This window comes from Heloderma suspectum, chromosome 4 (assembly GCF_057233095.1).
Source record: "Heloderma suspectum isolate Gila_16-S chromosome 4, 16-S_ref, whole genome shotgun sequence".
In the NCBI taxonomy this organism is placed as follows: domain Eukaryota; kingdom Metazoa; phylum Chordata; class Lepidosauria; order Squamata; family Helodermatidae; genus Heloderma; species Heloderma suspectum.
This window is the reverse complement of record NC_139461.1, coordinates 284,904,659-284,931,836: the sequence shown is the minus strand read 5'-3', so window position 1 is coordinate 284,931,836 and position 27,178 is coordinate 284,904,659. Positions and strand designations below refer to the sequence as shown.

At 45.7% G+C, this 27,178-nt stretch overlaps 1 protein-coding gene across 2 annotated transcripts in view; it reads left to right on the top strand.

Moving 5' to 3' along the window:
• Positions 1-27,178, top strand: part of PREX1 (phosphatidylinositol-3,4,5-trisphosphate dependent Rac exchange factor 1) — a 335,075-nt gene that overhangs the window by 225,085 nt on the left and 82,812 nt on the right. For both annotated transcript variants that reach the window (XM_084854076.1, XM_084854075.1), the window contains 2 exons: positions 9,887-9,959; positions 23,296-23,438. In XM_084854076.1, coding sequence (XP_084710202.1) covers positions 9,887-9,959; positions 23,296-23,438 — 216 coding nt within the window. The remainder of the gene's footprint in view (positions 1-9,886; positions 9,960-23,295; positions 23,439-27,178) is intronic.

The following is a 27,178-nucleotide window of genomic DNA, read 5'->3' as shown; positions in this document are numbered from 1 at the left end:
ACAGTGAGGTTCTAATTAGGCAATGCTCTGCCTTTGAATGCTTGCTGGATAATCCATTGGGGATTTTTATACGGTTACACAGGGGTAAGGGAAACAGGGATGGGGGAACTAGCAATTTTCAACCTCACCTAAATTCTCCAAAAATCACTTCAAAGCTTGTTCCTGCTTGCTCCCATTTTGGTTTTGACCTGTTTTTCAGCTCATTTATATGGGAAAAGTGTGCATTTCTGTACTGTTTTTTCAACAGTGCACACTTTTCTCTCATTGACTAAATGCGTAAAATGCATATTTTGGGGAACAATACACATTTCAAAGTGTGCGTTTTTAAAAAAATGGATTTTTCGAACGCAATTACAAATCGGAGAATTTGCGAACATTTCTCTAGAAATGGATTGCATTCAGGATTGCGAACAGAAACAAATTCTCATACATCCCTAGAGGGGTAAGGTTTGCCTCGGTTACAAAACAACTGAAGGGAGACTCAAATTACATATGCTGTCTCTAATGCAGCCTTCCCCAATTTGGTTCCCTCCAGATGTGTGAACTATGGGAGCTTTAGTCAAACACATCTGGATGGTACTAGGTTGGGAAAGGCTGCTCTAATGTATGAATCAGATCTAATGCAACAGTGTGTATGGGGATATGGGTTGTCTAAGTAAATTATACATTTCCTTCCAAAGATTCCTCTTTTTTGCTTTACCCTGCTGCATGGTAAATGAGTCCAGGAGTTATTAATCTAATGTAGTTGTTTTGAGGAACAAGGCCTGAAGCCCTCTATGCATAAGATATAGGCTGAGTTACAAAACGTTTGGAGCAATGGTGTAACTAGAGTGGGACAATAAAAGTAACTTCTGTGGGCATAACTTAGGGGGACAGAATGGGCATCAAAAATCATGTAATATATTGTCAGTTATTAAAATGTTTAGGTTATGTAATATTTTCATTTTCAGAGGCTTAGTGAGGGCAACTGACACATTAGAGTAGCATAATTACAGTTCACATTGGCCCTCTCCAGCCTAACACAGTCAAGCACATTCAACCATTGAATACGACTGGCAGGGGAGGAGAAAGATAGAGACATCTGACGTTGCACAGTAGCAGCGAGTAGCAGTGCACCAATTTCTGAGCAGGAGTAGTCTATCTGAGTAGCAAGAACATGGCTTTTCAGCAGTTGAATCTTTAAAGTCCCATACCCATTCCTAACTCTCCCAAGTTCCACATTCTGAAGAAGGGAGGGCTGTAGAATTGAGGTGTCTGCCCTGCTGTAGAAATCACTAGTTATGACACTTATCTGGAAATCTTGCAAGGTGACATGTGAATGCAGAAATAATTTCCACTTATTTCTGAAGGCTGTGGCTGAGTTTGATCCTAATTATACATGACCTGACATAGTGGATCTGATTCCGTAAAACAGCATTAATGATACTGTGTGGGTGGAGGTTTGGAAGGGTGGAACAGTGTCCAAAAGTGTGTCTCAAATCATTTCCACAGATATTGAAGAAAAAATGTTCAGCAGTCACAAGAGAAGTGCCTGCCCCTAAGCTGTGGTTAGAAATGTACATGGACGTGCTACACGTTTAGCAATAAATTTTGCAACTTCTTGAAGCAGGAAACATCACTTTCTAGGGATTTCCTGTTGTGCATTCTGGATACTTTGGGGCTCCCACTAGGCTTGTAGAGTACGCTTTCCCCATAAATATACATCTCCCACTCTTGTTGAAAATAAGAGATTTATGTTCCAGGCTTTCCCTTTTCATTTTTCTTGTAGCTAAATTCTAAAAAGGTGCCTAATTTGGAAGGGTGCATAGTCAACTCCTGAATAAGATCATAAGCCTTGACATTACACTGGTATTGCATGGACCTGTTTTTGACTTAGCAGGCAGATAGGTTAATAAAGATGCTTAGTACTGAGGTGCCAGTCCTATATCTTAAGTCAGCCTTTCCCAACCTGGCATCATCCAGATGAGTTGGATTGCAGTTCCCATATTTCCCAGCCATCATGCCCATTCGGTCATGCTAGTGGGGAATTATGGGAGTTGCGCTCCAACACATCTGGAGGGCACCCTGTTGGGAAAGGCTATCCTACGTATTGGAGAGAAATAAAATTACCTCAGTAATCGAACAGAAAATAAGCTGCATTATTATAATCAAATTAAGAAATTTTGGAAGAGCTAAAGACAAAGCATACATAGTTTGGAAGGCACATTTTATTGATTATTGAATAATTGCAATCAAACGTCTGAAAATATTTTATCAGTTTTGTAGATAGCTATAATTCCCACTGCTATGGGACACAAGGATTGTTCACCCTTCCCCAACCTGGTGCCCTCCAGATATTTTGGAATTTAATGCCCATCAGCCCCGGCCACAATAGCCAATGATCAGGGATGCTTGGAGTTGTAGTCTAAAACATCTGGAGGAAATCAGGTTGGGGAAGGCTGGTATAGAACATACTGTTACTATACATCGGGGAGGCAACCTTTTGGGGCCCATGGGCGCACTTGGCAATCTGAGAAACTGTCCTGAGCACTGCCACAAAATGGATGCCATGGGAGGCATGGCTTTCCAGACAGAAGTAACAGGAGTCCCCCCCCCCGCCCCTTTTCTTCTTGTTGGCTGAGTGCACTGCTAGGGAAGGCATCAGTCTGCAGGCGCCTGCCATGTTCATTTCCTAAGAATGTCTCTGGGCCCATTGTGTGAAATGAAGATGGCGGCAGTTGGAGGCCCTCACTTTGCTTTGAAGCAATCCCAGCTGCTGGTAAGAAAATGTGTTAATTAAAAAAAAAGTTGGATGGGTAGTGCACCTTGGTGGGACACCAAGGAAGGTGCTCAAGAGCACAGTGGTGCCCATGGGCACCACGTTGCCTACCCCTGGTCTACATATAAGTACTGTTCCTCCAAACATCCTGAACATATGAAGCTGTCTTAAACTTGAGTCAGATCAGTGGTCCATGTAGCCAAGTTTATCCACTCTGTCTGGCAGCAGCTGTTCAGTGTCTCAGTGTCTTTCCCATCACTTGCTATCTCATCCTTTTTTAAAAAAAAAACTAGAGATACTGGGGATTCAACATGGGACTTTCTGAATGTAAAGCAGATGCTCTACCACTGACCTATGGCCCCATCGCGTTTCTGTTTCTTTAAATTCGTTTCTGTTCCAGTCTGGTGTGATTTTTTTTAGATGATCCAAAATATATTTCTTAATCTTTACTTTGAAAAACAAATTCAGTGTTCTTTGTATTATATAATAAGAACATAAGAGTGCTGCTGGATCAGACCAATGGTCCATTTAGTTCAGTATCCTGTTTTCTACAGTGGCCAACCGGATGCTTCCAAGCAGGACATGAAGGCAATAGCCCTCTTCTGCTGTTGCTCCGGGCAGTCAGTTGGTATTCAGTGGCATGTTGCACCTGTAAATGCCAGATCTTTTATCAGAATTTAAAATAAACAGATTCTTTATTGAGAGTAAAGGTTTAGAGTCAACTCTTGCCATGTAGTTTGCTACTTCTGTACCTGCATTCCAGCCACAGGCCTGGTTTGGCTTGCAGCTATGCTCAGATGTTGGTCATGCAAAAAAAGTCTGGTTTCATTTGGGAAGGTTTTGTGTTGTACCTGGGAGTATGCAAAGAGGATTTGAAAAGTTACATTTTTAGTCAGTTCTTTGACCTGAAAACCACTGTTTTGCAAGAGATAATGTCTGAAGCCAAGTACATTATCAGGGCTACTAGCCAAGTTCATGCTGGAGAAGGATCTGCTCTAAGATTTGTACATGCAGTTGCTTGTAAGCAAATCAGGTTTCCCAAAGGCTAGCTTAAAAATGGTGTCAAAAACCATTTCCTCTTCAATATAAACACAGTTTGGAGGGAAAATTAGTTTGTGGTATGAACTCACCATTTCCCCTAATAAAATACCTCATAGTAAAGCCTGAGAGTAGCCATGTGGCAGGATGTTGAAATAGAAGAGAGGCATGTTAAGGCTAGGGATTATGTTACTGTCAAAAGGGTTCATCTAATGTTTATTAATACCCTCTGGTTTGCCTGTATTCAGGGGCGGATTGTGAAATAGATTTGGTCAACATTCGCAGGTTTGTGCTGTTTGCCCACTAGGAACCAGCAGCTGTTTCTGCTGCTACAGATACTGTGTTGTTTGTCATAATTAAAAGTAGTATTGGACTACACTTACTGCATAAAGAAGGTTGCAGCTAAGTTGCAGGTCTTGCATATTGAGCGGCTTCCAACTGAGGTATCACATATACCAAAGTATATGTGATATGACATATGAGGTATCACATATACCATGTGCTCGTTTCATGCATTAGTTGCCAACAGCTGCTACAGGCATCCATAGCTAGAGAGCTTCTTCTAGTCCTCTACTTGGAAAGGAGAGTTGCTGCTGTCCACTCACCTTCTCAGCACCTTGCTTTTAATTCAGCAGCTTGAGGTGAAAAAGGAAATTGATGCTACCAATCTGTTTTGTTTCCTTTTTTCACTGTGGCCCAGCTGCTTCCCCTTCCCTCAATTGCCGGGAAAAGCAGCTGCTTCGAAGACAAGAGGGAAGCCAAAACAGTCCCAAGGTTTAATTTCCTTGCTGAGATTGTGGGACAACAAGAGTACTGGAAAGGTGTTCTCCAGCTACAGGCTCCTACAGCAGCTTTCAGTACCAATAGCTATAAAAAGCAGTTGGAGACTTTGGTACACAGTACACAGTAGTTTCATATAGAGGCTACTATATAGGGATGTAGGAGAAATTCACAATGGAATCAAATGGGTTTGGATTTCTGTGACTCTGACCTGCAGATTCCGCAGTGGAGCGGCTTTTCTCGAGTCACATGGATTCTGTAGAATGTTTTGGAATTTTACCCAAATGTAGTCATAGAAAAATATGTAAAATTAAAGAACAGCCAAAAAAGTACATTTCCCCAATAGGCTAAAGAATGAAAATATGCATTTGGGGGCGGATTTGCACATTTGTGCAAGTGCAAATTTGCACAAATGTGAATTTGCACAAATTTGAGAAATTGGGAAAAATCTGATTCCGTCAATGAATGGACAACAGAACAAAAGGCACCTGACAATCCACGAAACGCAGATGGAATGAATTTTACAAAGTATGTATATCCCTACTACTGTGTATACTGAACTTAACAATAAAAGGGATGTTTTCTACAGAAGGAATGATTACTGCTACATTACATTATCAGCCTGTTCAAATTGATGTTTGCTGGTGTGAACGAGTCGCTAAACCTTGTGAACCAAGGTTATCATGTTGCCTACTGGATGATCCTGATCAGAATGAACACTGATTACTTGTAGTTAGAAACTGTTGAAGGCCTATCTAATCATAGAACTGGAAAGGGTCATTTTAAGCAAACACTGTCTAATTCAACCCCTAGTTCAACTAGCAGGGTCATCCATCTACCAACTCCACTCATCTGAGGGTCGAACTACACTAAACCCTCTCTTTGTGTAGCTGACCCTTCTCTTTGTTTTTTCTCTAGAGAAAGTGCACACAGCACTGATCCAGATCAGGACCACTGGGTGCCAGGAGGGGAGGTTTAAATCTTTTCCCCTCAGCCACTTCATTCCTGAAATTACACCCTCTGCACAGAGGTTAAAAGAAGAAAAAATAGTCTCCATTGGAGTCAGTGGAGGAGTTTCTCTCTCTTTTTAACCCATCTACTGGATGTGTGTCTGTATAATTTTGGGAACTAAGTGGCTGAGGGGGCAAGGTTTAAATTTCCTCTTCTAGCATGCAGTGGTCCTGATCCAGTTAGTGACTGTGCACACTTACTCTAGAGTAAAAACAAATAGAGGGATCAGCTGCATGATATGTGATTAATGTAATGTGTAGTTTGACCCTTAATTAATCTCAGATGAAAGGAAGAGAGTCTGCAAGGCAGATCACTCCAGATGACTCAAGTAAATGAGCCAGCCCACCCATTAGAGGGGGAAGTAAACTCTCCCTCCCAGATCACTGGCCAGTTTGACATGGGAAAGGTTCTGTCTTGTATCCAAATAAGGGAATCAGACAGATCTTCAACCTGAGCAAAATATATTTATGGATAAGTCAATCTGTGCTACTGACTGTTCCAATAGTATATCTGTTAAGATGGGAGGTGAACTAGATTTACACATTATGGTTTGCCTAGTTGTGGTGAAAAGAAAATCCGATGCTGTAAAGAACAATATTGTTTAGGAACCTGGAATGTCAGATCAATGAATCAAGGTAAGCTAGAGGTGGTCAAACATGAGATGGCAAGGTTGAACATTGACATCTTGGGAATCAGTGAACTCAAATGGACAGGCGTGGGCGAATTTAATTCAGGTGACCATCATATCTACTACTGTGGGCAAGAATCCCTTAGAAGAAATGGAGTAGCACTCATAGTCAACAAAAGGGTGGGAAAAGCAGTACTGGGGTACAATCTCAAAAACGATAGAATGATCTCAGTACGAATCCAAGGCAAACCATTCAACATCACAGTAATTCAAGTCTATGCCCCAACCACTGATGCCAAAGAAGCTGAGGTTGATCGGTTCTATGAAGACCTACAACACCTTCTAGAACTAACACCAAAAAAAGATGTCCTCTTCATCATAGGGGATTGGAATGCTAAAGTAGGAAGTCAAGAAATCACCGGGATAACAGGCAGGCATGGCCTTGGTGTACAAAATGAAGCAGGACAAAAGCTAATAGAGTTTTGCCAAGAGAACACGCTGATCATAGCAAACACTCTTTTCCAACAGCACAAGAGGCGACTCTACACATGGACATCACCAGATGGTCAATATCGAAATCAGATTGATTATGTCCTTTGCAGCCAAAGATGGAGAAGCTCTATACAGTCAGTCAAAACAAGACCTGGAGCTGACTGTGGCTCAGATCATGAGCTTCTTATTGCAAAATTTCAGCTTAAATTGAAGAACGTAGGGAAAACCACTAAACCATTCCGGTATGACCTCAATCATATCCGTTATGAATATACAGTGGAGGTGAGGAATAGATTTCAGGGATTAGACCTGATAGACAGAGTGCCTGAGGAACTATGGACGGAGGTCCGTAACATTGTTCAGGAGGCAGCAACGAAATCCATCCCAAAGAAAAAGAAATGCAAGAAAGCCAAGTGGCTGTCTGATGAGGCTTTACAAGTAGCTGAGGAAAGAAGGGAAGCGAAAAGCAAGGGAGAAAGGGGAAGATATATCCAACTGAATGCAGAGTTCCAGAGAATAGCAAGGAGAGACAAGAAGGCCTTCTTAAATGAACAGTGCAAAGAAATCGAGGAAAACAACAGAATGGGAAAGACTAGAGATCTCTTCAAGAAAATTGGAGATCTCAAGGGAACGTTTTGTGCAAAGACGGGCATGATAAAGGACAAAGAAGGCAGGGACCTCACAGAAGCAGATGAGATTAAGAAGAGGTGGCAAGAATACACAGAAGAAGTATACAGAAAAGATCTTAATGTCCCTGATAGCCATGATAGTGCAGTCACTGAACTTGAGCCGGACATCCTCGAGAGTGAAGTCAAGTGGGCCTTAGGAAGTATTAGTAACAACAAAGCTAGCGGAGATGACAGTATTCCAGCTGAGCTATTTAAAATCCTAAAAGATGATGCTGTTAAAGTGCTGCATTCAATATGCCAACGAATTTGGAACACTCAACAATGGCCGCAAGACTGGAAAAGGTCAGTTTACATTCCAATTCCAAAGAAGGGCAACGCCAAAGAGTGTTCAAACTACCGCACAATTGCGCTCATTTCACATGCCAGCAAGGTGATGCTCAAAATCCTACAAGCTAGGCTTCAGCAGTATGCGAACCGAGAACTACCGGAAGTACAAGCTGGGTTTCGAAGAGGCAGAGGAACTAGAGATCAAATCGCCAATGTTCGCTGGATCATGGAGAAAGCAAGAGAATTCCAGAAAAACGTCTATTTCTGCTTCATTGACTACGCTAAAGCCTTTGATTGTGTGGATCACAACAAACTGTGGCAAATTCTTAAAGTGATGGGAGTACCAGACCACCTTACCTGTCTCCTGAGAAACCTGTACGAGGGTCAAGAAGCAACAGTAAGAACCAGACATGGAACAACCGATTGGTTCAAAATTGGGAAAGGAGTACGACAAGGCTGCATATTGTCACCCTGCTTATTTAACTTATATGCAGAGTACATCATGAGAAACGCTGGGTTGGATGAATCACAGGTCGGAATTAAGATTGCTGGGAGAATTATCAACAATTATCAATTATCAACAATTATCAATATGCAGACGATACCACCCTAATGGCAGAAAGCGAAGAGGATCTCAAGAGCCTCTTGTTGAGGGTGAAAGAGGAGAGTGCAAAAGCTGGTTTGAAACTCAACATTAAAAAAACGAAGATCATGGCATCTGGCCCCATCACTTCCTGGCATATAGAAGGGGAAGAAATGGAAGCTGTGACAGATTTTACTTTCTTGGGCTCCAAGATCACCGCAGACGGTGACTGTAGCCATGAAATTAAAAGACGCTTGCTCCTTGGGAGGAAAGCTATGGCAAACCTAGACAGCATAGTAAGAAGCAGAGACATCACCTTGCCAACAAAGGTCCGTCTAATCAAAGCTATGGTTTTCCCAGTAGTAATGTATGGCTGTGAGAGCTGGACTCTAAGGAAGGCTGAGCGCCGAAGAATGGATGCTTTCGAACTGTGGTGCTGGAGAAGACTCTTACGAGTCCCCTGGACTGCAAGGAGGTCAAATCAGTCCATCCTAAAGGAAATCAACCCTGAGTGCTCATTGGAAGGACAGATAATGAAGGTGAAGCTCCAATATTTTGGCCACCTAATGCGAAGAGAAAACTCTCTGGAAAAGACCCTGATGCTGGGAAAGACTGAAGGCAAAAGGAGAAGGGGACGACAGAGGATGAGATGGCTAGATAGCATCACCGATGCAATGAATATGAACTTGAGCACACTCCGGGAGAGAGCGCAGGACAGGAAGGCCTGGCGTGCTATGGTCCATGGGGTCACGAAGAGTCGGACATGACTGAACGACTGAACAACAACAACAAGTTGTGGCACAGCCCCTGATATCCTTGAGGAAGAGGGAAACATCTCCAAGTTCCAATGGGGGTGAAGGAGAAAGCCTTCCTGACCCCAGTGGGACCTCTGTTATGGTGGGGATAAGGAGTTGCATTGGTGGTGTTAAAAGTCACATGGTGGAGAGGCTCAAGGAGCAGCTTGCCAGAGGGAGCTGTGCCTGTGTGGTTCTATTTCAAGTAACCACACCCACAAAAGACTGTGCGGATAAATCAGGCCTCAGGCTCCAAAACAAATATTTTTCTGTGCTTTTGCAGATTCAGCTGAAACATATATTGCATAATTCCTGTTGTGCACGAGCCTTCAAATAATGTGACTACAGAGTGTTTTTATTTTTAAAAGGGATGTGGGTTTTTTTGTGGGGGAATAAATAGTATAATATATAAATTGTATTGTATCTGACCTTTGGAAGTCTAAATAAGGAGTCTTCACCTTCATTCCTACATGGGTTTGGCTGCCTCTTGTCCTAACGAGGTGTTTTATTGTCTGTGTCCAAAGGGCAGTGAATTCAGACTGTTGAAATTGCCAGTTAAGGAAGGGTCTCGACATTGAGGTAGTGAGCTGCATTTGTACTTTTAAAACAGCTGCTTTCCGGAGCTCTGGTCTTTATCCTTCCAGTTCCTGTGGGAGGCAAGAGCTACTATATATAGGAATGAATGGGATTTAAGCAAAGGGAGTCCTATTTTAATTGCTTAACTATTGTTTCTTTGCAAAGAGCACCATGCTAATTTGAGAGCCAGGCCCAGTCACAGGCCAGAGGGGAAGTTGCGTGAATTAGGAAATGGTCTGAGGTGTAACATTTGTCCTCTCTTGTTACCAGGGAGACTGTCAGACGAGGGAGGAAGCTGTCGCACTGGGTGTTGGACTCTGCAACAATGGATTCATGCACCATGGTAATTCATCAATATCCCCTTATCCTAGACAATTAACAGGGACCTCACATTGTCTCATTAACCAGGAAATGTGGCAAATCCCTCTACTGCATAATGTTGTCACAATGCAAAGTATGAAGTAGCCACTTTTTTGGGCCTATGAGATGCAAGGAGAGCCCCAAACCTTTAACTATCTGACTGCTTTGCCCTCTGTATGAAAATTGAAAGGTATACATGAAAAGGAAATAGCTGGCTGGGGCATTCTAGGAGTTGCAGTCCAGGGTTCAGCACCTTGGACAACTCCTTTAGAGTCCTGGCTGCTTCTGACTGAAACCCGGAATGGATTCTCAGCCCCACCGAAATCAGAGCCACCAGCCTCCACTGTCCGGAGGGTACCAGGTCAGGGAAGGCTCCATTAGAGTGTGTTGAGGGAGTTAGATTGAGTGAGGGCAACAGAGGTGAGTGAAGAGAGTTAGCATTTGTGAAGTTTAGAGTAGAAAATAATTCGCATACAAGTTTGTTTGTCATTCAGTTTGTTTGTCATTCAGTTTGTTTTAATAATAATTGATTTTTTTAAATAACAACTGTCTCTGCCACTTCTCTAAAGTCTAAACTAAAGTTCTACCAGTTTCTCAGCCTGTGGTGGGGCATAACACTACTCTTCCAGGAAATTCCTGACTTGTGTGTCGGATAACTTCCTCCTACAGAAAGTAGAGGAAGGAACTAGAGAATTGGCTATCCTTGACTTGATCCTAACCAACAGAGAAGACATGGTGGATAAAGTAGCAGTTACAGGAACTCTGGGGGAAATTGACCATGTTATACTCGAGTTCTTGGTTCTAAGAGAAGCAAAAGCCGAGTGTAGTCAAATCCATACCCTGGATTTTAGGAAAGCTGATTTTAATAAACTCAGCACAATGATTAGTAAGGTCCAATGGCAAGCGACTCTAATGAGAAAAGGAGTCCAAGATGGGTGGAAGCTTTTAAAAAAGGAAATTCTCAAAAGCACAATTACAAACAATTCCATCCAGAAGGAAAGGTGGAAGACAACAGAAGAAGCCAATGTGGCTTCACAAAGAGCTTAGAGATAATATGAAAACAAAAAAGGGGAAGTGGAAGTGGAAAGGAAGTGGACAAATAGGAAGTGGAAGGAAGGCCAAGCAACAAAGGAAGAGTACAGGCAGGTAGCACAGAATTGCAGGGATGGTGTCAGGAAGGCTAAAGCTAAGAACAAGCTGAGGTTAGCGAGGGATGCTAAAAGCAACAAAAAGGCTTTCTTCAGCCACGTGCATAGTAAAAGACAGAGGAAAGAAATGGTGGTTCAGCTATTAAATAAGGATGGCAAAATGATCACAGATGACAAAGAAAAGGCAGAGGTGCTCAATTCCTACTTTGGCTCAGTCTTCTCCCAAAAGAGGGTGTATGACCCCCCTGGCAAAGGCGAAGTATTTATTTATTTATTAAATTTATTAATCGCCCATCTGGCTGGTCACCCAGCCGCTCTGGGCAATGTACAGCATATAATAAAAAAGCTTAAAACAATAAAATTCTACAATAAAAACGTTTTCTAAAATACCCTAACCCGCCCCAAATGCCTGCCTGAACAACCACGTTTTTAATGCACAGCGGAAGCTCATTAAGAGGGGGCATGGTGGAGTTCCCTAGGGAGGGAGTTCCACAGAGTGGGGGCCACCACAAAAAAGGCCCTCTCCCTCATCCCCACCAGTCTAGCTGTCCTGGCTGATGGGACAGAGAGAAGGCCATCCGAGGCTGATCTTGTTAAGCGGCCTGTCTGGTGTTGCTGGAGGCGCTCCTTAAGATAGGCTGGGCCGGAACCATATAGGGTTTTAAAGGTCAAAACTAGGGATGGACGAAAGGGACTTACCTTGCCCCGCAGCTTGCTTCGCGGTGTGGGGGAGGTGCTTCGGTTCTCCCCCCGAAGTTCAGGCGAGGGGGGGAGGCGCCCCATCCCTCGCCGGCAAAATTCAGGCCGGGGAGGAGCGCCCCGTCTCCCTGGCCGTGAAAAAAGAGAGTAAAAAACAAAACAAAACACACACACCCGTGATAGGCTACGTAACGATTTGCGTAGCCTATCACGGCTAGATTTCCAAAGTCACCCGTGATAGGCTACCTAAATCGTCACGTAGCCTATCACAGCTGACTTTGGAAATCTAGCCGTGATAGGCTACGTAAATCGTCACGTAGCCTATCACGGGTGTGTGTTTTTTTTTTTACTTTATTTTGTAATGGCAGCGGGGGCAGCCGGTCGGGAGACCGGCCGTCGCCCCCACTCTCACCAAAACGCTGCCAAAACGCTGCCGGGACCCACCGCCGGGAGGGACATTTGCCAAAGGTAAGTCCCATTCCGGGGGGGGGCGGCGGGGGGCTGGCGGAGAATTTCCCCAACACTTTCGGGGGGCCGAATGTGTCGGCACTCGGCCTCCCGAAGATTCGTGGAGAAATTCTCCGCCATCCCTAGTCAAAACCAACGCCTTGAATTTGGCCTGGAAAACAACTGGTAACCAGTGCAACTCCTTCAGCACTGGAGTGATGTGATCTTGCCAGTGGCTGCCTTTAATCAGATGAGTCACCGCGTTCTGTACCAGCTGCAGCTTCCAAACCATCTTCAAGGGTAACCCCATGTAGAGCACATTACAGTAGTCTAAACGAGAGGAGACCAGGGCATGTACTACCGATGGGAGCAGATGGTCAGGAAGGAAGGTGTGCAGCTGCCGTATCAGATGGAGTTGATACGGTGCTGGACGGCTCACAGCTGACACCTGAGCCTCCATGGACAGCTGGGAGTCCAAAATGACCCCCAGGCTGCGGACCTGGTCTTTCAAGGGTAGCCGTACCCCATTCAACACCAGGTCAACATCCTCCCGCCTCCTCTTGTCTCCCACCAAAAGTACCTCGGTCTTGTCAGGGTTCAGGTTCAGCTTATTCCTCCCCATCCACCCACTCACCGTCTCCAGACATTTGGACAGGGACTCTACGCCCAACCTTGGTGAAGATTTGAACGAGGGGTAGAGCTGCGTGTCATCCGCATATTGATGACACCGCACCCCAAACCTCCTGATGATAGCCCCCAGCGGCTTCACATAGATGTTAAATAGCATCGGGGAGAGGATGGAACCCTGTGGCATCCCACAAGTGAGTGGCCACGGGTCCAAAACCTCCTCTCCCAGTGCTACCCTCTGGTACCTGCCAGAGAGGAAGGACTGGAACCACCACAACACGGTGTCTCCAATGCCCAACCCCTCCAGGCGGTCCAGGAGGATACCATGGTCAACGGTATCAAAAGCCGCTGAGAGGTCGAGGAGAACAAGGAAGGAGCATTCGCCCCTATCCAGAGCCCTCCTCATATCATCCACCAAGGCCATTTCTGTCCCATGCCCAAGCCTGAAGCCTGACTGAAATGGGTCTAGATAATCAGTTTCTTCCAAGTGTGCCTTCAACTGCATCGCCACCACCCGCTCAATCACCTTGCCCAAAAATGGCAGATTTGGGACTGGGCGAAAGTTGTTCAGAACTTGAGGATCCAAGGAGGGCTTCTTTAAGAGCGGTCTTATCACTGCCTCCTTGAGGGCTGAAGGCATCACTCCATCCTCAAGGGAGGCGTCCACCACCTCCCTGATCCCCTCACCCAGTTTCTCTCTGCAGCCCATAATGAGCCAAGATGGGCAAGGATCAAGTAAGCAGGTGGTCGGCCTTACAGATGAAAGTACCTTGTCTACTTCATCTGAAGGAAGAAGCTGGAACCGATCCCACAAAACCGGTTTGCCACAGGCCGCCTCTTGCTCACTAACTGTATCCACAGTGTGCGGAGTAACACTCCTAATCCAATCAATTTTATCTGCAAAGTGCCTTGCCAAGGCCTCACAGGAGGCCTTAGAATGCTCCAGTGGTTCCGGAGCCACAGGACCGACCAGGCTCCGGACCACTTGGAACAGCCTCCTGGGACAGCACTCTGCGGACTTGATAGAGGCAGCATAATATTCCTTTTTTGCTGCCTTCACCGCCACGTGATAGGCTGAAGATACAGCTCTAGCCCGTGTCTGATCGTCTTTGGAGCGAGACTTCCGCCACCAGCACTCTAGCCGTCTTACCTCCTGTTTCAGAGTTCGTAACTGCGGATTGAACCATGGTGCAGTCCGAGCCCTGTTCAGGGGGAGAGGGCATTTCCTAGCCACCAGATCTAATGCCCCAGTGTTTGCGGCATTCCAGCCACCCACCAGGGTCTCGACCGAGTGGCCGTTGGTGTGCCCCAGAGAATCCCCAAGTGCATTCAGGAATCCACTTGGATCCATAAGACGCCTGGGGCGGGCCATTTTAATGGGTCCTCCACCCCTGTGGAGCGGTTGTGGAACTGAGAAGTCCAACGTCACCAGATAGCAATCTGACCATGACAAGGGGGGGGGTGGATATACCCCCAACTTCCAGATCACTCCCCACTTCTCCAGAAACAAACACAAGGTCTAGTGCATGACCGGCTACATGGGTGGGCCCAGTTAGAATATGGTGCAGCACCCAGGAAGCCATGGTCTCCATGAAGTCCCGAGGTGCTCCTGTGAGGATGGCCTCTGAATGTACGTTGAAGTCCCCCAACACCAGTAAGTTAGGGGACTTTACACGCACATCAGAGACCACCTCAAGCACCTCGGCCAGGGAGTCAGTCGTGCAGTGGGGTGGACGGTACACGAGCAGAATCCCCAGACTGCCCTTCGGGCCCAACCTCCATCCAGTACATGCACTCAGCAACCTTGGTCTCCTGGAGAGGGGGTCTGGTGAAGACCAAGGACTCTCGGTAGATAACAGCCACTCCCCCTCCCTAATCCCCAGCCCTCAGCTGCTATGCATACGAAAATCTGGCTGGACACATGGCCGCAAGGGTTGGAGCAGCAGCCTTGGCCAGCCAGGTCTCCGTAATACATGCCAGGTCTGCACCCTCATCCAGGATCATGTCATGGATGAGGGAGGTTTTCTGGGTAACAGACCTGGCATTGCAGAGCAGCAAACGAAGGCCAGAAGATGGGGTCACGCCTCCCCCAGTCATCCTTTGGCTCTGGTCAGGCCTGGAGCAGGAGATACTAAACATCTCACCCTTGTTCCCCTTACCTGACATGGCCTGCTCCTAGTGCTTAGGGTTGGCGGAGAATTTCTCCCCGAAACTTCGGGGGGCCGAGCGCCAACGTGTTCGGCCCCTTGAACAAGTTTCGGGGAGAAATCCTCCGAACCCCCCCCCGCCCCCCACACCCCCCCCGGGACGGGACTTACCTTCGCCGAATGTCCCTCCCGGCGGCGGGTCCGGCCGGCGGTTCGGCGGGTGTTCGAGTGGGGCGGGAGAGGCAGCCGGTCTTTTGACCGGCTGCTGCCGCCGCCATTGCAATAAAAGAAAAAAAAAAAAACGCCCCCTGATAGGCTACGTGACGATTCACGTAGCCTATCACGGCTAGATCTGCAAAGTCAGCCGTGATAGGCTACGTCAATCGTCACGTAGCCTATCACGGGTGACTTAAAAAAAAAAAAAAAGCGTGTACGGATAATGGCGGCCCCCATTGGGAGCCGCCATTCGCGTTCCTTATTTGGTCGCTGTAGTCTACGTAAATGTTTACGTAGACTGCGGCAAAAATAAGGGCAACGCTATTTGCGTTGCCCTTATTTTCGCCGTAGTCTACGTAAACATTTACGTAGACTACAGCGACTAAATAAGGAACGCGAATGGCGGCTCCCTATGGGGGCCGCCATTAGCGTACGCGCCTTTTTTTTTTTTAAGTCACCCGTGATAGGCTACGTGACGATTGACGTAGCCTATCACGGCTGACTTTGCAGATCTAGCCGTGATAGGCTACGTGAATCGTCACGTAGCCTATCAGGGGGCATGTTGTTGTTTTTTTTTTAACTTTCGCGTTCGCGGCCGGGCGAGGCGGGAAGCCTCCTCCCCGGCCTGAATTTCGGCCGGGCCGAGGCGGGAAGCCTCCCCCCCCCGGCCGGAACTTTGCGGGGGGAGCAGCGAAGCGCCTCCCCCCCACCGCGAACGTCCTTCGAGGACAGGTAAGTGACTTTCGTCCACCCCTACTAGTGCTCCGCCAGCGCCTGCCGCCCAGCCTCGGTATGTTCTGGCCCCCAACACTCCCCCTACTGCCTCCATCAGGTGGACACATGCCCCCTCGCTCCCGCCTATCAGGCAGGCTACCCACCTCTATTCAGTACAGGCTGAAGGGGCAGGATTGCAGCTTGAGATCCATAGGCATAGGGTCAAGGAACACCTAATTACTTTGAATGAGTTCAAATCTCCAGAGCCAGATGAACTGCATCCCAGAGTAATAAAGGAACTGGCAGAAGAACTCTCAGAACCACTGTCTATTCTCTTTGAGAAATCATGGAGGACGGGTGAAGTGCCAGATGACTGGAGGAGGGCTAATGTTGTCCCTATCTTCAAAAGGGTAAAAAGGAGGAACCAGGGAACTACAGACCAGTCAGTCTGACATCAAACCCTTTGAAAATTCTGGTGCAGATGATAAAGCAATTAATCTGTAAGCACCTTGAAAACAAAGCAGTGATTACTCGAAGCCAACATGGATTTGTCAAGAACAAACCCTGCCAGACTGATCTGATCTCATTTTTTGATCAAGTAACCTCCCTTGTGGATTGTGGGAATGCTGAAGACATCATATACCTCGAGTTCAGCAAAGCTTTTGACAAAGTTCCCCATGATATCCTGTTGAGCAAACTAGCTCAAAGTGGGCTAGGTGAAACAACGATCTGGTGGATCCACAGTTGGCTACAGAATTGGACTCAAAGAATGCTTATCAATGGGATCTTCTCAAACTGGGGAGAGGTAACAAGCGGGGTACCGCAGGGCTCAGTCCTGGGCCCAGTGCTCTTCAACATTTTTATTAATGACTTGGAGGAGGAGGTGCAGGGAATGCTGATCAAATTTGCAGAGGACACAAAATTTGGCGGGATAGCTAATACTTTGGAAGACAGAAACAAAATTCAAAGAGCTCTCCTTTATTGAGCAGGGGGTTGGACTTGATGGCCTTGTAGGCGCCTTCCAACCCTACTATTCTATGATTCTATGATACACTGGAGTGCTGGACAGAAAGAACAGAATAAAATTTAATAGGGATAAATGCCAAGTTCTGCACCTAGGAAAAAGAAACCAAATGCACAGTTACAAGATGGGGGATACGTGGCTCAACAACACTACAAGCGAGAAGGATCTTGGAATTGTGGTAGATCACAAGCTGAATATGAGCCAACAATGTGATGTGGCTGCAAAAAAGGCAAATGCTCTTTTGGGCTGCTTTAATAGAAGCATAGCTCCCAAATCCCAGGAAGTACTAGTTCCCCTCTACTCAGCACTGGTTAGGCCTCATATGGAGTACTGTGTCCAGTTCTGGGCACCACATTTTAAGAAGGATGCAGACAAACTGGAGAGGATTCAGAGGAGGGCAACAAAGATGATCAGGGGACTGGAAACAAAGCCCTGTGAAGAGAGACTGAAAGAACTGGGCATGTTTAGCCTTGAGAAGAGAAGACTGAGGATAGGATAGCGCTCTTCAAGTACTTGAAAGGTTGTCCCGGAGAGGAAGGCCAGGATCTCTTCTCGATCATCCCAGAGTGCAGGTCATGGAATAATGGGCTCAAGTTACATGAAGCCAGATTCCGGCTGAACATCAGGAAAACCTTCCTGACTATTAGAGCAATACGACAATGGAACTAATTACCTAGGAAGGTGGTGGGCTCTCCCACACTGGAGGCATTCAAGATGAGGCTGGACAGCCATATGTCAGGGATGCTCTGACTTGGATTCCTGCACTGAGCAGGGCGTTGGACTTGATGGCCTTGTAGGCCCCTTCCAACCCTACTGTTCTAAGATTCTATGATTCTATGTCCTACATTGCTTCCATACATCTACCATCATGGAAAGACCTTTCCTATCCCTAACAGTGGCAGCAAGCTAGGTTTAGGATGTTGTTTTCATAAGCAGGCGAGCATAAGGCAATCACTGGAATTAGTTTTCTTACGTTACTGGGATGATCACTTACATATGTATGAAGTTATCTTGTACCAGCCTTCCCTAACATGGTGCTTTCCAGATGTGTTGGACCACATGCTGGATGGAGGGTGCTGGACATTGTAGTCCAACAAATCTGGAGGGCACTAGGTTGGGGAAAGGTATCTTATACCATTGGATTGCCAGTCCATTTAGGCTAGTATTATCTCTGCTGAACAGCAGCAGCTCTCCACATCCTTGGGCAGGGGCCCCTTCCAACTAGGATACCCAACAAATGCTGGCAGAACCAGCTTCAGGTTCAAGGGGGTCCTCAGCAAAATGCTCTCCTGTATCCCCCTCCTATATTGGTAGGCTTATCTAGTAGTGGACAGCTGCAGTGGAGTGCTGACATTTAAATTTTACACAATGCTCCAAAGCAATGGTATGTTGGTAGTATTGTTGTAAATTAAAAATGGCACCTGCCCTAGCAGTTGTAAAGAGGGACAGGACAGGCATTAGAGATGGGCCCTGCCAGGGTGCTGAGGCTCTGTCAGCTGCCTGAAAATGCTGCATGCAGTGCTGGGTCTGGAATTTGTGGGTTGAACCTGGGCCATCTACATCCAGAGCATTCAGTCTACCACTGCTCCATCTTTTGTTCAGTCATTCATAGTTATTGAAGGCAAGAATTGCGACCTGCAGTAAAATGTTGCAGTATAGAGCGCTGCTATTCAGGATTCCAGCTGCTCCATTTCTTTCATTCTCCCCTACCACTTGCCACCCATTAAGGATGGTGGAAAACTCTGCAACAGATTCAAATGAGTTCAGATTTCTATGAATCTGTCCACAGATCCCTCAGCGGACCAGCTTTTTCCAAGTCATGCGGATTCCACGGACTTGCAGACTGGTGGTTTAAAAAAAAAAACTTTCTGGGAATTGCACACAAATTTAGTTGTACAAAAATAAAACAATCCCCCCTTCTGACCAAAAATGTGCATTTCCTCCCATAAGCTAAAGTGTGAAAATACAGATTTTGGGTGGGATCTGTGCATTTTTCACCCCCTCAACTTTTGGGGAGATTTGTGCAAATTTATATTAACTAATGCGCATTAGTGCTAATGCACATTAGTTAATGCGGATTAGCACTAATTCACATTGCTTAATATGGATTAGCACATTTGTACAACTGTGCATTAGTGCACATGCACATTAGCGTTGAGCATACTCCGTCGTCATTGGGCTGTTTTGGATTCCCCCAGCTTGCTTCCCCCAAAAACATTTTTTGTATTTCTGCAAGCCTTGGGGTTTGCCTGAGCCTACTGATACCTCTCTCTTGTGCATGCCTAATGCTATTTTGGCTACATGAGCACCAGCACTTGCCCCTGAACATAGAGGAAATAATACAAGCACATTATTGTCAATACAAGCAGTGGCAAACGAAATGGTGGGCAGGAAGGGCTATAGGCAGGTTTGGCCTAGGACACGTTCAGCAGTGCTGAGTAAAATGTAAAAAGTAGTGAACAACTCAAGTGTAGGTGATTAGAGTTGTACACAGGATCATCTGTAGATTTCTGTTATAAACCTTTCGCATGTCAGCTATAATAGCAACCTGTGACATGGCCCCAGAGAATGAAGGTAGATATTAGGACATGACCTCTGTATTCAAACTGGTTCAGCAAGTCCCAGCCAAATAAATGATTTTAAAACTGCTGAAGGAGAAGAGACACAGCTGAGAAGTTAATTTAGTGCAATGGCCATTCTCTCTCTTTCTATGGAGCTGGCTGGCCTTTGGAAGTCTCACAATGGACCTGTGTTTACCAGCTGGATTTTTTCCAAGCAGCGGATGAAAAGCAGCCGTTGATTTTTTTTGCATACTCGCTTGGATATTTCGGATTCTGTGTCAGCAATGTACAACCTAGGCTCATGCCTGTCTGCAGGGGCAGGGTGTCAGATGTGCTGCAGGGAGAGCAAGTTGGTCCTGCTGGGATTAGCAGGATCAGGATATGGATGGCGATAGCAGAGGCGCTCTATGGAGGTGGGAAAGTGGAGAGATGAGATCCAGAGCTACACAAAAGGCCGCCATGGATCGATACTTTCCATCTGTGCATCCCTTATGCCTTTATTTTAATTCAAAACAATGTGTGAACTCACATCAGTAGTATAGTGCAGAAAAGAGCAACTTAAATGATAACAGTTACAACATATGGGACTGTTTAGCTTAGAGAAAAGGCAAGTGAGGTGAGACATGAGAGAGGTGTACAAAATTTTGTATGGTGTGCAGAAAGTGATAAGGAGACATTTTTCTCCTTCTCTCATAATACAAGTACTTGTGGTCATCCCATGAAGCTGATTGGTGGGAGATTCAGGACATGTAAAGTACTTCTTCATACAGCACATAGTTAAACTATGGAATTCACTTCCACAAGATGTAAATGGATGACTCTAAAAGGGATTGGACAAATTCATGACTGATGAGGTCATTGATGAGTCATCAGTGACGACTAGTCCTGATGGCTATATCCTACCTCAAGGATCAGAGGCAGTATGCCTATGTACACCAGTTGCTGGGGAACATGGACAGGAGGGTGCTTTTGTACTCATGTCCTACTTTTGGACTTTCCACAGGCAGCTGGTAGCTACTGTGTGAACAGAATGCTGGACTAGATGGACCAGCATGGCACTTCTTATGTTCTTACATCAGTGATTAGAACATGATATTTGACATGCTGGACTATGTACTTCAGAGGTCTGTCTTCCATCCTTAGTCACTCAGGGTCAAACTACACATTACATTAAATGCATAGCATCCAGCTCCGTGTGCAATTTTGTTTACTTAAAAGCGAGTATGGGGGCCCACAATTCAGATCAGGACCACAGCATGTGTGGGAGAAGGTTTAATTCTTCCAATCTGACTGTCTCCTGGAAAAACAACAACAGCCCTCTCTGCACCAAATAGCGATATTTTGACAAGATCCTATTGGCACTAATGGGATCTCTTTTTGCCATCTCTATTTATCATGTGTCATCTCTCTGTCTGCTGCAGTTCTGATCCACATGAGCTGCACACTTTTCCATGACCTGCACCTGGTGTGGAAGTCAGAGCTGGAGTAAATGGGCTTAAAGGGCAACAAAGGTTCAGAGGAGGCTTATATACACACTGTTAGCTCCTCCTCTTCCTGGTCCTCTCATGGTCCATTACTCATAGGTGTGTCTTTTCCTGCATCTGAAGAGGACACTTTCTCCTGAGTCACTCGCTCCTCCCAACTAGATCTCTGATGACAGAGCCTTCTGGCAACCCAGTGGGCATTCCTCTGGCAATTCTGGTTTTCCCACCAGATCTGCTGCCACCTCTGCTCTGGAGACCCAGGGCAAAGTGAGGAGAGTTGGGGATCAAGGCAGGGCTTGGGATTCTTGGGTTTGAAGGGATTCTTGGAGACCCCCAGTGAGGCATCCCTGTGACTGAGCACTTCAGGTTGCCCATGGTCTGCTGCAGGTTCCTCACATCCTCTGTGAGAGTGGGGTGTTCTGCAGATTCCCAGGCCTGTTCCTCTGAAGCGGTCTCTCCAGGGTCTGTGCTGGACAGGGCCATGACAATGCTATGTATTTAATGTAATGTGTAGGTTGACCTTCAGATGCCATGAGGCAGCTTCCAAATAGTGATATCTGTCCCCTATTACTAGTCTATTCATCCATTACCATACCAAGCTGCCTTGAGTGCCTTTTGGTTCAAAGAGGGGGTATATGTTTAAAATAAACAGACAGAGCAGAACAGGGACATAGTTTTATATTTCTTTCTTCTAAGTCTGAGCAGAATATACAAAGAATTAAGCCCTGTTCAGGCATTAAGCCTGAACAGGGGTATGTAAACCCATGTAAGGGGCATGGGGCCATGCTGGGAAATCTAGCAAAGGGTGGTCTGAGAGCATGTGATGTGGTCAAGGCCCCACTCCAGCATCCCTGTGCGTGCCGGTCCTGTCCCCTCAGTTCCCCAATCTTGCTGGGTTGAGTGGCGAAGTCTGAAAGGGGATTCTACTCATGTTAGCTTGAACATGAGTTGAACTCTTTTCATAATTGGGGACTCTTCTTTATCTAGGTCCTCAGTTATGTGGATCAGAGTTCTATTTGTATTCATGTGAACATGAGTAGAACCCCCTTTCAGATCTTGCCGCTCAACACAGCAAAGTTGGGGACATTGAGGGTGGGACTGGCATGCAGGGGGACATTTGGCATAGGGCCAGCATGCATAGCCCGCCTGTGCCCCTTTCATAAGTTTATGTACCTTGTTTGGCTTTAAAGCCTGTGCAGGGCTAAACATAAGCTTTAGGACCACAGTTGTTATGAGAACCTATTAAATGAAACATGTAATTGTCTGGGCCACAGGCAGCAGTCCGAGGTGAGCTGAGAGCCAGGAACCATGAGTTGTGGGGCAAAGCCAGTAGTCAGAAGCAAAAAGAATGTCAGACCAAAGGACAAACCATGAGGCTGGACTGAGGAGCAAGCTAGAAGTCGGGACTGAAGGACAGCCAAAGATACAAGAATACACGAGAGCTCAAGAAGACCTTGTTGGTCAAGCAAGGCTTAACTGGAACAGGAAGTCCTCTTATTAGGAGGATCGAATGACCAGCCTGGGTGGTCAGATACTGCAATATGTGGCCCCACAGGTCAGCCACACCCCCAGTTCAAGCCCCCGCAGCTTCTCACAGAAATGGACCAAGTTAAATAGAACAGGTGACAAATGTTACTGACTGCCATCCTCTCATCACCATGTCACATGCTGTCAGGCCACCCTTTGCCAAGAAAGAAATCTAGCAAAGGGAGACTCAAAGCAATCAAGTAAAAGCCTTGAGGATGAGGACAGACAGAAAGAATTACGTAAATGGCTTCCATTATACATGGTGTTTGTTATATTCCTTTCATCTCTAGCTTTTCTCCACTAGGCACAGTGCCAACGATATATTTTCCAGAAAGAAAAATGCTTAATTTGATTTGATAGATTTCTGAAAAAACACCCCCCCTCTACAGGACTTTCCCATTGATGGGACAAAAATGAATGCTCATAGAAAGCTCTGCAGTGCTTCATAATGACGTGCAACGTATCACCTTTCAATCCAAAATGATTCCATACGGGTTGAATGAGAAAATGGATGTAACAAAAAACCCACCATTCAATTCCATGCATTTCGAGGGATCTGGCTGGTGTGTAGCAGCTTGAAAAACAATATATAATTGCCTGCAGCTGATGTTGGTGATTTGTTCACAGTTAATTATTTTAAAATTATGACAGTATTGTTTTTATATCCCTGCCGTGTGTGTGCAAGTACTGACACATCTGTGTGCTTCCCACTTTCTGGTTTCTAGTACTAGAGAAGAGTGAATTCAAAGATGAGTCTCAATATTTCCGCTTTCATGCTGACGAGGAGATGGAAGGTACAAGTTCCAAGAGCAAGCTGTTACGAAATGACTTCAAACTCCTCGAAAACATCTTGGCCAAAAGCTTGCTGGTAAGAAAAAAACCCTACAGATACATTGATTTAATTCTAACAAAATGACCCATCATTATGACATGTAGTGTGTGTGTGTGGTGAGGACTAGTATGTTGCAAAGACTCTGCAGGAAAAGAAGTGTGTCCCTAAGTGCTTTGCCATAGAGACATGTTGAAAGCACACCTCCCTGCAGTGTCCACAAGTCATGTTTGTCCTTACTACAACTGCATCCCCAAGAGCAGTACTTCATTTTTCCAGATAGGAGTAAATAGCAGCCATCCATTTATACAGGAGACAGTTAAAGAAGGGTGTGCCTGATTCATCCATCATCCAAGCTTAGGCTGCCACATGGAGCATGGGAGAATGGGACTGTGTGCTGGCCATGCCCCATCATAGCTGGCTCCGACCCCCTCAGTGCCCATGCATTCAGTGTGATGTGTGCAAGGGGGCACTTAGGTTTGAGCAGCTGAATGCATATAGGCATTCCATACAATCAGGAACCTGGTCCAGGTGTTCCATTGTTCATGCATAGGCCCCCCTTTGCAGAAGTTGCACCGAACAAGGGGTGGAGATGTTGGTAGGGGTATAGTGGTTAGAGTGTTGGGCTGGGACTTGGGAGAACCAGGTTCTAGTCCCCAGTTGACCATGAAGCTCACTGGGTGACTTTGGGCCAGTCGCTGACTCTCAGCCTGATCCTACCTCACAGGATTGTCATGACAATAAAATGGAGAGGAGGAGGACCACGTAAGCTGCCTTGGATTCCTTGCAAGAGGAAAAAAAGCCGGATATAAAGGAAAAAGTGAATAAATGTGACTTTGGGTGCAGAGCTAGAGGTGCATTCCTGCTACCCACTTCTCAGCCCCATGTGCAGATACATATTAGTAGGGCTGTACTCAGGAACAGATTTAGGGTGGAGGCTAAACCTCGTTCCTATCTCTGTTGACTCCAGATGCTGAGAATTAAGCCTGCTTTCTCTGCTATTTTCTGTGTCATGGTCATGCTAGAAGGTTATGGAGTATTAACAACTGATTTGCTATAGATAGATAGGTCCACTGCTAGGACATTTTTCTTCCAACATCCCCATACGATTTGACCATTAGTGACATTTAAACCAGTTTAAGTGAGAAGTTGAACACAATTTAGTCTAAACTCAGGCCATTTGCAACCGTGCCAGCTCCAGGTTTTTGGAGGGCGACACAACTCAGTGGACCTCTCCCTCAGTGAGCCTACCTTCTCACCACCATTGTCACTAGCTGCTATGGCTCCTCATCCCCTTTCTCATCACTGCTGTCATCATTTACTTGCTTGACGGGCAGAGAGCAAGTAGGCCATGGCTACTACCCATTCCTCTCCCCCCTCCCTGGGCCAACGCGAGAGGCAGGTGAATAAGCAGGTTGAAATGGTGAAAAGGGGGAGCAACTCCAGGAGGTTCTTGTCAGTGGGCCCCTGCTGGGGTGTGATTATCCAGCATTTTGGATCATGTAGAGAGCCCCCATAGCATGATGAGAAGAAAACACAGAGGTGGATGCGGATAGCGCACTCTCCCTCCTCGTTTAAACAATACACTCTTTAGAACCCCTGAATATGGTTCATATGTTGGCTGTATCTTAATCATACGCACACAAAGCAGTGATGTTTTTTGCACATTATTTATTTGTTTGTTTGTTTATTTCATTTATATCCCACCTTTTTTTTCCTTCTTAAGGAACTCAAGGTGGCGTACATAATCCTCCTCCTCTCCATTTTAGCCTCACAACAATAACCTCAGGTAGGTTGGGCTGAAACTGGCCCAAAGTCACTCAGTGAGCTTTCATGGCCAAGTGGGGACTAGAACCCGGATCTCCCGACTCCCAGTCCAACGCTCTAGTCACTACCCCACGCTAGCTCTCTATTTTCTATTCGCATCGGTATTTGCAGTAACCTGCCCTGGTGTCTTATGTTCTGGTGCTTTGATACTGTCAGTTCTCTCACTCCATTCTGTCACACTATTTAGTGGATTGTTGTAGTTAGTCTTGATTACTGTTTGTGCTCTAAGCAAGTTTATTTCCTGACAGCGGTCCAAAGTCTGTGCCACTCTCATTATTGATGACTGGCAAAATGGAAGAGCAGTAAGCAAGTCCATGTCAGCAGCAAAGGGAAAAGCATGTTGGGAAAGGATCCAGATGCCCATTAAGGGGAAAAAGTGTGCCCCTGTGGGTGGCTTCGCCTGCCCTTATGCTGCTGCTTTTTTTTTTTTCTTAGTGAAGCAGGCGTATATATCAATGTTGTTGTTTTTTCCCCACAAAGCCACAGTGCAGATTGCAGCCAGCAAAATAAGTATCCTCATATTTTTCTAGCTTCTGCTATTCCTAAATTTAATTATTTACCTCAGTATTCAACCTTGTGTGTGAGTATCATACTTCTTATTGCTGAGTCATTTGATATCAGAAGGTTGCTAAAAGAATAATTTTACTGCCTTTTATAAACTATCAGTTTTTGCTTAAAAAAAAAAAAAAAGCACACATCTTTCTCATTCATTATGCATCATCCACAGATCTTCCCTACCGATCATGCTTCTCTTGCAGGGATTTATATCCCTGAACCATTGGTTTATATATTCCAGAACCATTGGGTGGCTGGTTCTAGGAGCCACTGTGTTAATATCCCATAATGTCCAAGAACAAGAGTGGGCAGAAGGTCCATCGAGACTTACTGATAGATCTCTGGGAGATTTGCAGTAGATCAGCAAGGGTTTCTGACTCTAAAAAGCTTTCATCCCACCCCTAAATTGTATTGCTCAGGGGGAAAAACACATGGGAGAAAACCATGAATGGATTTTTGTGTGAAAAGACACGTGAGTTTGGTTCTGGTACTGATCACAAATTTCTGGGCTGAGCATGATCTCAGAAGCATATCCCTTCCTGAATTCTTAGCGTGTCTGCCTGCCTGAGGCACCATTTTGCATGTGCTCCGGTTGGTGAAACTCAACGTTCTAGTAAAAAAGAAAGCAGATCTTGCAAGCCTGAGGTCTGCCCATCCCTGTCCTAGAGTACCACTGTGTTGGGGGCATTGTGGTAAATTAAAACACCCGACACCGATTAGAGCACCAAACCATTTTTTTAAAAGTGTGTGTTTTAAGGGGGTAGGGTGTGACAGGTGTCAGCACTGCCACATGCTGACACTTGGGGCAGTATCCAACAGTGTCATTCTGCAAACTCAAATAGCACTGGCAGAGCTCCAGTGAGTCTTTCTGTTGCACATGCGCTTGCAAAGATTATTGCATAACCGGGTGCACAGCTGCTTGCACAGCCACCTGTGCAACCACACTTGCACAAACATACATTTAATTTGATTCTTCTGTTGTACATAAATCAGAACGTAGTTTCTCCTAGCACAATGTCACACTTAGATACTGTCCTTGGCATGTATGAAATGGCCCTAAGGAGCAGCTACAATTCTTATACTTCTAGGCTGGAGTGCTGCATTACATTACATCATCAGCATCCTTATCCAGAGCTGCATTCTTTTTCAGGGCTGTTTTAAACAAGAGTAAAGGTAGATTGTCTTACCCAGGTGGCTTTTGAAACACATTAGGTTTTTGCAGTGTGTTTGCAAAAGGGAAATGAACCATTTCTCTATCACCCCCTGGTTTTTTATCCTTCTTTCTGACCTTACACTGGAAGGAATAGCAAATATTTTATGCCAAATAAAATATGCAGGTGCCAAAGCCAAATTATTCCAGGGTGAAGCAAATCCTCTTCAAACAAATATTTAATTTC